This window comes from Syngnathus scovelli, chromosome 15 (genome assembly GCF_024217435.2).
Source record: "Syngnathus scovelli strain Florida chromosome 15, RoL_Ssco_1.2, whole genome shotgun sequence".
NCBI lineage: Eukaryota > Metazoa > Chordata > Actinopteri > Syngnathiformes > Syngnathidae > Syngnathus > Syngnathus scovelli.
In genome coordinates, this window is record NC_090861.1 from 8,071,317 (window position 1) to 8,085,336 (window position 14,020).

The 14,020-nt window shown below is 42.0% G+C and overlaps 1 protein-coding gene across 1 annotated transcript; it reads right to left on the bottom strand.

The window, feature by feature from the left end:
- Positions 1–1,546: 1,546 nt before the first annotated feature.
- On the bottom strand, positions 1,547–13,973 carry LOC125982111 (protocadherin alpha-C2). Its single transcript, XM_049742343.2, has 4 exons — positions 11,155–13,973; positions 9,656–9,714; positions 8,143–8,228; positions 1,547–5,117 (listed from the first exon to the last, which is right to left on the bottom strand). Exons 1-4 carry the CDS (start codon positions 13,705–13,707, stop codon positions 4,804–4,806), a joined length of 3,012 nt encoding a protein of 1,003 aa, XP_049598300.1. The 5' UTR covers positions 13,708–13,973; the 3' UTR covers positions 1,547–4,803.
- Positions 13,974–14,020: the final 47 nt, after the last annotated feature.

Here is a 14,020-nt window from a genome sequence, read left to right on the forward strand (position 1 = left end):
AAATGCTGTCATACGCCGAGCAAGAAAATATGTTGCTGCTCGAGGAATGGTTCCTCTGCTCAAAAATGCAAAAGTAAGTGTCCTGTCCATACCTTTCCTGACTCTTAATAAAACAGTAAAAGTAAGCAAATTTAATTTCCTGTCACTTTATTTCCAACTTCTCATTGCTCTGTCACTTGACTTTTTCAGCTTCTGTTTTTTCAGTTAACATACCTTTGCCCCTTCTTTTTCCCACCTCCTTTTCGTCCACCGACTGACAGTATCATCTCTGCACCCTCCCAATTAGCTGGCCTTTGTGAGCAGTTATTTCTCCTGTCACTGACCTGATTAAAACAGACCATACTGAATAAGATTTTATATGACGCCTTTGTGTGTTGCCTTCATTAGAGCTTGCTCATAGTCTATTACTACCGATGCGGCAAACAATGAAACTTCATTGGTGCATGGAAGATTGTTCCTTAGCTCCTAGGTGAACACTTACAGTAATAATGTAAGACTGAAAATGTTTAGCCTGGCATAATTTCCTGGGTACAACTGTGTATTGTAAATCATTACTGCCTGTATTTGTTTATGTGGCTCTTAATAGCTAGTTTTGCTTTCTTTCCAATGTATACAACCAAACCATTCAATGAAGATTTATGCAAACCGCAACAATATGATGATTGGCATAAAGATTTTAGCCATCACAAACACACATGCATTTGTTTTTCTTCAATCCATTGTGGGATTTTATTTCAGCCGTTGCTAACAGAGAATAATGTGCATTTTTTTGTACAATTGGCAGGATAAATAACAGCCTTCCTCGTGTCTAAGGAAATTAGTCAAATACTGCACCAATATGTAATGTGCTTATGAACACCAGTAGATGTCAGCATTGTAAGAGAGATGGACTCTGTGAGGAGTAAAAAGGGGAAAAAATTCAATAAGATGAAAGTTGGGAATGTTCTTCAGTCTACATACAGATGGCGCACATAACACACACACACACACACACACACACACACACACACACACACACACACACACACACACACACACACACACACACACACACACACACACACACACACAAATAGCAGACGCCCCCTCACAGACAGTAATTAACATGAAAGCCCATTGTTGAAATGGAAGAGTGGATTAGACTCCCATGTGAGCACGGGCGGGCGTCCTTGAATACCCACCGGTTTGCACTGATGTGCATGTGCTGATCATGCTTTTAAAATGGATTATTTTGATTCAGAGTTTAAAAACGAGCATATTTGCTGCAAACTTGCAGCATCTTGGTGTAAAGGAACTACGTTGAGATGAGGAGAGAAGATTTACATAGGTATAGTGTATGTTATCATAATCCTACAATATGCTAGTTTGAGCTTGGAATGCTTTGCCTTGTGTCACCTATTGTCAATTCAAAACATGGTAGAGCTAATTGCTGGATCTACTGGGCTACAGCTATAAACAGAATGGAACTGTATAACAAATTAAATTTATATGGGATTATTCATCCTGAATGTCACAAACTGGACAGAAAACAGAATCAAAAGTCAAGTTTGAGATATTTAAGAAAACCTTTATTTGTGACTTTTTAACAAAACACATTACCAGGTTGATGAAGTCATTAGAACCACTATTATCACCTTAACAATAAGCAGGTGTACAAAAGAAGTTTATGAACAGATCTGCACTGTCACTAGCATGTGCCACCCACTGTCACACCCAGTGACTGACAAATATTCACTATACACGAGCAGAGAATACATCAACTTTTTTTTTTTTTTTTTACATTTTATCTATTTTGGATTTTTTTGGTCCTCTTTTTCAACCTTTTTTTGTTTTCATTAAGTAAGGAATAGTTATGGAGGGTGTGCACATGAGTTCACAACAGTGTTTGTTTGATCATTTCAAAAGTTCAAGGGTCAATTTTCTTACCAATGTAAACCATATGCCAAAAAAAACAAATTCATAGCATAACACAGTAGCATCATGAATATACAGACGATCCAGTGCTATTTTTACAGGATAAAAAAAATGTCATACTTTTGGGTTTTGCCACAAATTCGAGTACCGTATTTTCCGGACTATAAGGCGCACCTTCAATGAATGTCCCATTTTAAAACTTTGTCCTTATATAAGGCGCATCGGACTATAAGGCGCACCTTTAATGCATCATGTCCGATTTTTAATCCCAATCAAATCATTCTCCATTTTATCTTTTTTATTTCAAATTCAGTCGCAACAAATTACTTTATAATCAAAAAATAATGATCCAAAGTCTTTTTGATTCATGATTCATAGTCTTCAGCGGGCCACTTATGATTGATTTCATGACACAATGCTTCGGGCCAGTTTAAATTTAGGAATTTGGTCCACATATAAGGCGGACCGGACTATAAGACGCACTGTCGGCTTTTGCGAAAATTTTAGGTTTTTAGGTGCGCCTTATAGTCCGGAAAATTCGGTACTGTTTGTGTTGTGTTGTGTGTGCATGGATGTGTATTCAGGTTTATGTTATCCAATACACATTTCCCAGTGAAAAAAAGGTATAATATATATCGTTTTCTTTTTTGTATATTTGTTTTTGCTTTTAACATGCAAACACTCGGTGATCTGACAGCACAGAAGTACACCTGACGGATGGACGAACGGGGGCAAGGAAAGGTGAGCATGGTTGGTTTTGAGCATGATAACAGTGCCCACAGCTGTGACTGGAAATAGGATGGTTCCAGAAACTTAACACTGACAGACATGAGACACGTCCACTTGCACTGCCTTCAGCTCAAACTACACATCTCCTCCCATGCTAGATTCCTCAAGTAAGGGCAAAATAAAGTTAATCTTTTTTTTATACATTTGTTTATACACTAGCAAAACAGCTCATAAAAAAAACAACGACTTATTTGCAGTAATTGAGCAAATGTAAAAAAAGACGGTCACCATGTTCAAATTCTTGTTGGTGCGAATGGTAAACTGCCTTCCAATTTCAAACCTTTCTGATGTTCTCGTAACATTGATGGATGGCTCAGATACAAGTATTCAACACAACTTCCTCTGATGACATAATAAGGGAACAATGCCAATGTTTGACATTAAGGAGCGCAGTGTCCTCTGTTTATGAATATGGATCATGACACAACCAGTCCAACAGTCCATTTTTACGGGTGGTATTCCCGACTACGTTCATTCGGGTGGAGGACGAGGAGGGAGGAAAAAAGCAGCGGGCAAGCACATCCTACAAGCACTGAAGCAGTCGAAGCGGTGGTGATGAGCTTGAAGAACATCTACTTAACATTCAAAGACAGAAGAAGAGGGATCAGGCTTGAACAAGCAACCGTCCTGCCTCACAGCCTCGGAACACACTCTCGTCATTAAGAATACCATCAAACCTCAAGAATAGCGTGCATGTTCTATATGTTTGCACTTTGGATATGCAGCACTGAGAAGAAAGTACAGTTGATGTTGGGGAGTCTGTGTTTACAATAATGTGTGTTTCAGATTGAATATGATGGTGCACAACTGGATTATGTCCCTTTAGAGTTGTGCTGTTTGGATCAGCTGCACATAAGTTACACTGCGTCACAAGAGTACAAGAGGCAACAACAAAATAGTCAAGCTAGCAATAAAGATGGTGCAAATCATACCAAGTCTCATAATTGCACTCACCAAAATTAAAGGACTTGATTTTAATTTACATTAAATTGTGTTCTTAAAAGATTTGAGGTCATTTAGAATGTTCCCAAACCATTTCTTGTACTTTTTTTCAGTATTATATAAAGTTCTCATTCATTGTTATTCGAGATAGGATGAACATCCTGGTTCACATTTATTATTGCATCAACCTATGTTTAGTTTGCCCCAAATAATCAGTCCTTTTGGCTGATTGGCTGAATGTTAATTTAATGGAATGAATTAAGAATATCTAATTACCATTATATATTGATGTTGGCCTATTTTACAAAATGGTCATGTGAATTTATAGAGGCTGGCTTAGGAAAATAATAATAATACAAAAATCGATAATATGGCCCAATCAATATGGTTTTCTTATTTTTAGATCACATTGTCATGCTAAAACAGGCTAAAATGTCTAGTTAGGCCCAAGTGTTGTAAACGTTAAACAAGTTGTGACATTGACCTGGGAACAAACTTCATACAGTTGGTACAAGCCAGTGTAGGTTCTGAACGTTGGCAATGTGCTATCGTATACTGACAGATTGTTGTATTTTGAGTTGATATTTTTGTGCCACCTTACTGTCTGCATAGCAGTTATTTCTTTTTCATGTTTTCATTCTTTTATTTGAAATAGAAAAGACCACATTTGCTGAATATCTACGATATCTACTTAATACTGACGAAAAAAGTCCTATTTTTCAGTTTGGCTTTCACTTATCTAGATGCGACAGTATGCAGGGTTCATTTGTTCAAGCATCCTTTCCTGACAATAGTTGGATACAAATCGCTTTTTTTATGGCATTTTGATATTCATTATACAAACTTGGGAGTGAATGCAATTTTCAAGCTACTATACCAATCCCCAAAAGGCCATCTGAATATACAGTTGAATAGAATGAACTACTATTGGTCAAAGTTGAAGGCCAAATGAGTCATAGAAGAGAGGAGATGCATTTGTCGAGCAGGTTTGCTTTGTGCAGAGAGCTGAGCTCCACTGAATAAGTGATTGGCAACTGTACAATGTAAGTAGAGTATGTACTGTGATGCATATGCTGCAGAGACTCCTTCATTCATATCAATTTGGCTTTTTGGCCCTGTAATCAGGATGGCATCTTAATCGCTTCAATTCAGCCCTCTTTAATCATCCCCTCCATCATCCTTCCCTTTCTCCTTCTTTTCTTTCTTATCCTTCTTCTTTTTCTTCTTCTTCTTGGCTTCCTCCTTCTTTCCAAAGCTTATGAAGTCCCCTTTATCGTCAACAGGGCCGGGGTCATGGCGGATAGAAATGATGGCTGGGGATCCGGGGATGATGAAGGCTTCGGGAGGAATCTCGCCAGGTTTCAGGCCCTGTGGCGGGCAGTAGCTTTGTCCGGCTCCGTATCGGAAGTGCCAGCTGTTGCTGTTGACACCGGCTCCTACTGGAGGGGAGAGCTCTCCACCACCTTCACCATCTAAAAAAAATACAACACGTGAAATTAGCTTGACTTCTAATATTATAAGCATTGAGTTTACAAAAAAAGATTCACTTTAAAATCCTTTGAACGGTTTGCGGGTATCCAGAGTGTCTGTGATTTCAATGGTGAGGTGAAAAGGTCACAAAAGCACAAACGAAAAAGAAAAGGGAATGCTAGATGAGATCCACTGAGATGTAGACAGCGAGGAGCAAAGCAGTAAGGAAGATGGGGGCGGGGGGCAGCATTGCAGCAGACACGGTGCTCTCAGGCCCACACCAGTTCTCTCTCTCTCTCTCTCTGCTCTGACCTACTTTCCAGCAGCATTTTATTTAGATCAAACAAGCCTTTGCCAAAAGATTCTTTTTGATTTTTCTTTGTAGGCTATTTATGATATTACTGGAATGCTGAGATGGTTTCAACTACTCTCCCTTCTGGGAAGGACGACTGTTACACAGCCGTCCGTCCATATTTTTAACGAGTTCATCAAGTCAATTCCATGCATGCACTTGTAGCAGAGGGCAACAGTCGGCAACTTGGCATTGTTGACCCGTCAAAACATTGTTACAAAAAGCAATCTTGACAATAGTGGACACCAATTTGTACCAGCATAACTCACTATTCACATAAAAAATATTTTGCTGATATTTTTGATGGAATAGAAAGTGGCAACTTCAGTTTGAGTACAATATGAGGATAACAAATCAACTCTGAAATCTAAATGATGAATATTAAAGAGAAAAACAAATCCAGTCTGAATTTTGATTTATTTTCCACAATGTGCCAACAAGAAGAGCAAGTTAATTACTCCGTGTAAATGAGCTTCTTAATGATACAGCAGTGTCAGATTAGACGATTTTATCTCACCATGTAAATCCCGTAATACTGTGATGCTGTTTTTGAGGATTATGACATTTGACGGAATGCATTCAACCCGCCAGTTAATCTACAGAAGAGGCACTAGCATTGAAAACATTGGAGGTCTTTTTCAGACGCTATTTAATAGCCAAAATATAAAAATTTGCTCTCCCTTCCACAAAAAGTAAAATGCAAGAAATATCCATGTCTATTTTACTTTGTGAGACATAAGGGACAATAGCGACCACACAACACTGTCATTCCTCTGTTCCTTCAGCTCTATCAGCAATTTTCCTCTGCTGCAGCAATTTATATTCTTACGCTTGACCAACTGAGGCAAAATGTCAAGTGGCTGAGTTTAATCAAGTGAATGTTGTCTTGAGACGTCCCTGTGGTGGCTGTAGCAAATCTTGTCCGAATCCAGGCACAGGTATAAATAAGAGATTCTGCTGTGTGTGTGCTTAGCCTGCGAAAACCACGTGTTTGGAATTCTGCCGCTGTACATGCTTGCCTATACATCACACAAAATATGGATCAGAAATGAATTAAGGAGAAGCTGCAATCCTTGAGGTGGTTGCCATGACACCTGATGTTTATTGAAGCTTTGCATTATAACCTATATTTGAAATAGACTCTTAGTTTCCTCCCCAATCTATCTTTGCATTTTTGTCATTCTGTTTTGAAGATGTATATTGTGTATTTCTTCCTCTGTATTTTCTTTCCTTCTACCTCACCGCTCCAGTCTCCTCCTTTTGGTCTCTAATTCTTCCATTCAGAGGTACGGCTGGTTGCCATGGGAACAGCCTTCACCCACTCCCTGCTGATGGAGGGTGCGGCTGCTGCAGCAATCTCTTGGTTAGACAGTGTTGCCAGGCAACAAGTCACATGGTGTTCCCTAGCAACAACAGTACTGCAGAAACTTGCCAATCCTCTTAACCTTTCTCGTTCTCCATCCCACCAGCACCCCACTACCACCCCTCCCCCCCGCACCCCTCCTTTGTACCTCTCCTTAGCTCTTCCGCTCCTAAATTAGTTTCAATACTAAGGGGTCTGTTTTTTTTTTTCCCCCACTGCAGTCTCATATTACTGATAATAGCTTTTGTAATCGCCTTCATGGCATTAGACAAATATCTCCTCTTTTGGGCCACTGGGCCAGTTACATAAACACCGTTTTGAGGTGGCTGCAATTAATATTCATCAAATTATGTTGGACAAATTCAAAAGAAAAAAAAAAAAAAAAACGTTGGCTTTTAATGCATATTAAGAATGATCAACCTGCAAGCCGGTGCATGAATATGCCTCTGCACTGAACCACCATGAACAGAATTGTCTCCTCATGCAACAATGCACTCCTGATATGCAAACTGTGCAAGCTGGTATTTCAGAAAATTATATGACCAACAGAAGCAGATTGCACAAATAAACATTTCTCATCCGTAAGCCAATACAGAATATGGCAAAAATTGCCTCTTTTACACATAAATACGCCCTTGATGAGCTACAGCGAGGCATATTTTACCACTGACTGGCCAAGTGAGTGACTGCGATGAAATGTCTCACTTTGGAGTGTGTACCCATGCTCTACTTCCCAATATTAGACAGAAAATCAATGTGTAATAGGCCGGAGGAAGGAGTGAAACAGATCACAGTGTACCGAACCCCCCCCCCCCCCCCCCCCCTCTCTTTTAAGCCAGCAAAAGCTGTTTCTCAACCATTAACACTGAGCCAATGTGTGTAAATAATGAAGCACAGGTCATGTTTGAGGTCAGCACTATTTACATTGCTTGTGATGCCACAGATGTTCAACTTTACCACCCACACAGTGCAAAGCATTGTCTATTTGGGAAAAAAAAGAACAACATCTTTTTTGAATGCCCAGTAATTTGTGTGGTTAGCAAAAGCAGCGTTTTAAGATAAAGACTGAGTCTAAATAATGATATTGATTCTGTTAAGTCAACAATTAACTGGGAGGAATTCATTTGAGCAATTAATGCGGCAACACATAAAATATGCAGATCAGCTGAAGACAAAATATGTTTTCAATTTCAAGTCAGCTGCAGTCATGTGAAGGTAAATTGGTTTCCATGCAAATATAACAATTTATTTCCTGTGGTTACTTTGCAAAACTTTACTTTTTAATGCTTTTCCATCTAAACGCTCTCCTCACCTGCAGCACTGGACACAGTGGGCCAGTTCTGGACCAGCATGCCCTGGGCTCCCTGCATCACAGAGGCCTCTTCCATGTGAACTGAACTGAAAAACACAACACTTGAAGTGAGAGGCTTTATCGGAAAAAGGGCCCTCTGCAATGCAGTATATCCAGAAACTCTTAAGTGCAACACTAATGTTAGGGCGATGGATGGAGGTGGCATGAATACAAAATGTTCACAAAGGAATGTTGTGATTTTACTTGCTAAAATGCTGATTACTTTATTGGGGTATAGCACAAAAAAAAAAAAAAAAGGTGTATTTTCTTTCCTCCCCTGAGTGATTATTCCAGAAATGTGGGTTAGTGAATTTGGTGCTACATACGAAATGTGCAAAGAGTAGAAGATTACAGTATGCCTGTGTCAGGGTTAAGTGTTAATGAGAGCATCTCCTCTGTCCATGAACATTACAGGCTATGACATTCTCAAGACGGCGGCGGCAAATTGCAGTGATGGTTTCTGTTAATCCACATCATGTTATAGTCACTGGTGACATGATGCACATTAGGATACTTCATCACCATAGAAATTAACACTAATTTCTAATTAAAGCAAACTTGGATGGAGCAGAAGAGTGAGCAAAAGAGCAGTCAGCATCGTTGCCATGAAATTATGACAATTCAACACAAAGGAGATGCATGTGGAGGAAAAAACTCATTAGTGTGAGGTTCCAGATGTCCTCGTATCGCATTAGAGCAGCATTTGATTGCATATATTTTTTTGGATCTATTTGTAACCTGATTATAACAAAATTCAAAGACCAGACGTGGATGGAGATTGCTTGAATTGTATTCAAAATGATTTGGTTCGTTGTTAATGAGATTCATGCTTTCATGAAAATCCCTTCATTACTCAGACAAAGATGGAAAATATTCTGTTCTAAATTCAAACCTTAAATAAACTCAAAACAACAGTCTCAGATACATGTTGAAAATATTTCCAAATAATTAAATTCAGATGTTTTGATGATTGTCCACCCTATATTCAATGTTTTCATCTATTGTATTTAATTAAACTAATGTTGGGATTTGTTGCAGTACTAAAGCAAAAAGTCTAACTGCAGTCCAAAATGTCCTATGTTGTCTATGTTAACATGTTCACACCTCCAGGAAAAAAAAAGTGTATAAATAAACACAGTGCGTGCAGGGTTAGTTATATGTGCAGACACTGATGTGTGTGTACATCAGCTAATCTGCGAAAGGTCATAACTCATTTGTCCTTCATGCTTCCTGCTTAAAGACTGCAACTGGGGGATGTGATGCTCAGAATGTAAATGGCCTGCCTATATAGTGTTACACTGCAGAGAAGATTCACTGCATTCACTGATGAGAGATGCCTTGAAGGAATTTGGGGGTTAAAAAAGATGCTGAGGGTCAACTCTTTCATCCTGACAGTGGCAGATTCCGGTTTGCAGTGTTTTCAGGCTTTGGAGGACTGCTTCTTATATAAGGTGACTACAAAACAGTTACTTACCTCTGCACCCCGGCCCTCAAAGATGCAGAATATCGCCAGTCAGCATTCGGGGCTTTTGGCTGAGCGTGCAAGAGGTGAGTGGAAAAGCGGATGAGAGGGAGATAAAGAGAGTTTAGTTCAATCTCATACAGTGCAGAGCCAGGCCAGGCTAGAGCCTCATCAATTTATAATGACACACATTCTTGTTCTGGATGTGATCGGAGCACACACACAGACATCCATATTGATATTCACAACAGGACAGACGCTAACGCACGTGCTTGTACTAATTAAGGTTAGTGATCGATTTTTGGCATTTTTGTTATTCCCTCCAAACTGCTGTAAATGAAAGAGTCCTGCTCTTTCAGCTTTGTGAGTCTGTAATGTTCCCCAGCAGACTTGTGGTAAATTATCGGCCGGAAAACTAATAAGCAAGAGCCATCATTGCCCCGGTAACCACACCCATTGCTTCTGGTCTACTTTTGCAGGGTATTATGGGATACAAGTATGTCAGCACTGTAAAAGTTGTCTACAATTCTATTTTTTGTAAAGAACATGTTCAAATACAACTTCATAGTTTTTACTCAATTTTGCAAATTAATCATGTCAATATAAAAGCTACATACATTTTTAGACAACTAGGTCCTTAAGTTCCGTGAAGAATAGTTTAATGCGCTTTACTTTAATGAGCGTCTTTATTCATGGTCTATTAATTTTGTTTGGCCTTTCAGAATAATTTTCAACTCGACTAGTTTACACATTCGTGACTGAGTGCCTCAACTAAATTTGTCTTTGGTCAACTCTTCATCCAAAATTTGAACCAAAATTTAATAGCTTCTAATTGTAAAACATGGTTAGTTAATGTCGACCCACCCGGTGAACTGTCTCAAAGACTATATGAGTTGTAAATGTTCATAATAAAACTGAAAATGCTATTGTATATTTTCAATGAGAACAGAATCGTCCTTTTTACATCCTTAGTGCATATTAGCCCAACCACAAGTCTCGATCTTAATTTTGCTTGACAACTAGTCTTGTAGTAACTTTTACTGAGTCCATCAAAGTGCACCAATCCAACTGTAAAATCTTAGTTTCATTCAGACACAGACATGCACGCTTAGCTCAAGCCCACTTGGTCAGATATCGAGAGCAAAGAGGTAATGACATGACCCGCTCTGAGAGCGAATGTGATGACAACCTCAAATGGAGACACAAATCTCTGAATCATCAGAAATCACACAGGGATGTGGCAAATCATCAGGACTGATGTTAATGTAGTGTGAGTGCTGAGCTGGGCTAGGCTGAGTGTATGCACGGTATCACAGGCGAACTGAACCAAAGCGAACGAAGCCCAGCACTCATTCAGTTGTTGGCTTCCACGCCGGAGGGGAGCAAATGGGCAAAGTAATAGTACCCATTGAAAATGAGACAACGGCAGCTTAACCGGTAATAAACGGTTCCATCTGCATTAGGACTAAAGTTGAGAATATATTTGAGTTTATAATATAGATATGACATACCTCTGGGCAAATTTGAAGTGAGGCATCCGGCATGCTCAGCCTGCGTACAAATCCGCTTCCGCTTGTGAAGAAGCGATCGGCACCGCTGCCCCAGGTGCCACTGATGGGCCTTCCTGTGTTGTAGAACATGAAGGTGTCACTGCCAGAGGTGGCAGTCAAGCAGGTCTTGTAGCAGTAAGTCTTTGTTAGCGAGCCATTCCCGCGCACTTCAATGTAGTGAGGCTCAACTTTAAGGTCTCTCCGGAGTACCACATTGTTATTCGGTTGCCCTGCGGCTCCCCCGGCAGCCCCACCTCCGCCGGCACTCACGCTACCGTTGCCGCCGTCAGGAGGGGGTTTCTGTGACCCACAGCAAGGAGAGCAGGAGCCAGGTTGGGTGCAATAGGCATGGCAGCGGACAATCGCTAGTACCACCACGGTGACCAGGAAAACAAAGGTGGTGGCACTCAGAGCGACAATCAAGTAGAGGGTTACGTTTGAGAGAAGCAGTGGGCTGTGGGGTCTGATGATCCTCTTGGGGTCTGGGACAATCTTGGGGGGCACTTCCATAACCGCCACATTGATGGTGGCGGTGGAGGAGAGGGCAGGCTGCCCATGGTCTTTCACCAAAACTGTCAGAGCAAATGAGGTGGAGTTGTCTTCCAGGATCCTGCGAGTGGTCCTGATCTCCCCCGTGTGTTCGTGCACCTTGAACAAGTCCAGGTCCGTTGCTGTATCCAGCATGTACACCAGCCAGGCGTTTGGACCGGCGTCTGCGTCGTATGCCACCACTTTGGTCACTAAGGCGCCGGGATCTGCGTTCTTTTGAACCGTCTCCAAGGAGCGCGTGCCATTACCCGGAGGGTTGACGATGAGTGGTGCGTGGTCATTCTGATCCATGATGTAGATGTAGACGGTGGCTACACGACTAAGCGGAGGAATGCCCCCATCTAGGGCTTTGACCTGGAAGTGAAACTCTCTGAGCGACTCATAATCGAAGGCTCGCAGGGCATAAGCCTCCCCGGTATCGGCCTTGACGGAGACATAAGACGTAACAGGGATGCCATGGTTATTGTCATTGAGCACCGTGTAGGTGATGCGTGCGTTTTCCTTGATGTCAGCGTCTTGAGCTTTCACAGTGCACAACGAGGCCCCGGGGGCGTTGTTCTCAGTCACATAGACAGTATATGACGTCTGCTCAAATCGCGGTGGGTTGTCGTTGACGTCAGCCACGTCAACCTGGATGGTCTTCTGAGAGGAAAGGGGGGGGTTTCCTCCGTCGGTGGCACTCAGAGTGACATTGTAGGCATCGGTGGTCTCGCGGTCCAAGAAGGCTGAGGTAACCAGGGTGTAGTAGTTTCGGAAGGATTTGATCTTGAACGGAAGGCCTGCTGGGATCTCTAAAGACACCTGCTTGTTGGCGCCGGAGTCCCGATCGGTGACGCTAATGAGGGCCACGACTGTGTCGGCGCGGGCATCCTCCCTCACCGGGCTGGACAGGGACGACAGCACAATCTGAGGGACATTGTCATTCACGTCCACCACTTCAACCACCACCTTACAGTGTGCCGCCACTGCTCCAGGGCCTTTGTCCATAGCTTGGATGTACATCTCATAGGAGTTGGTCTCTTCATAGTCAACATTGCTGGTTACTCTTATTTCTCCTGTATTAGTATCCATGCTAAACATCTGCCTCACTCTCTCAGGGGTGTAGCTGCTGAAAGAGTAATACACTTCTCCGTTAGTGCCCTCGTCCAAATCAGTCGCATTCAATTTGATAACCAGGGTGTTTTTGGGCGAATTCTCCAACAGTTTCACCTTGTACACAGAGTTGTCAAACATGGGAACGTTGTCATTTGAGTCCAGGACTCGCACGTTAATGATCGCCGTGCCTGTTTTCTCAGGTGTCCCACCATCAACAGCACTTAAAATTAACTGGTGGTAAGGCGTTTGCTCCCGATCAAGGGGCTTTTTCAGCACGAGCTCGACGTGCTTTGTATTTAAGGAGGGTTTGTTAGATACCAGCGCAAAATGGTCGTTTGTGCTCAGCTGATATATACGAACTGAATTGGACCCAATGTCCGGATCCTGGGCATTTTCAATTGGGTAACGAGAGCCCGGTAATGCAGATTCTGTGATCTCAACTTGATACTCATCCCGGGGGAACTGTGGTGCATTATCATTGACATCCACTATCTCCACCACAATATGGTGCACCTCAGTCGGATTTTCCACCAGGACCTCCAGATTGATGAGGCAGCTGCTGGATAAATCACACAGCGCCTCCCTGTCGATCCTTTCATTAACAAGCAATTTGCCGTTTTTAGGGTTGACAATCACGTAGCGTTTGCTGCTGCTGCTGCTGGAGGTTACCTTGATTTTTCGGCTGGCCAGCTTTCGAATATCCAGCCCCAAGTCATGCGCCAGATCACCGACCAGTGCCCCGTTTTCGAGTTCTTCCGTTACAGAATAGCGCAACTGTCCAAACGAAAGGCCACAAAATAAGGAGAATATCACAAAATAATAAAAAGGCACATTGCTCCCTAGCCGGTTGCGTATCCCCGCAACAGCCATTGCAAACTCATAGGATCCGCAGACGGATTAAACGCAGCCTTCCGCCTTTTTAACTTGCAGTACCATGCGTCCCAGCACCTCATTAAGGTGGGCTAAATGGACTCCGGCTGAATAAAACAGAAGTCGCTCATCCATTGTTGGACCCGGCGGTGGCAAATCCTCCCCAGCTCACCCATATTTCCTTTGTCCGTGATGCGCTTTTTTTTCCCCGTCTCCAATGCGCGCTGCTGACGGGTGTGTTTCCTCGCCACTGGAGCTGTGAGATCTGTCAAAAGAGCCATGATGTCCCCTCGTACCCTTTCAAAATAAAACT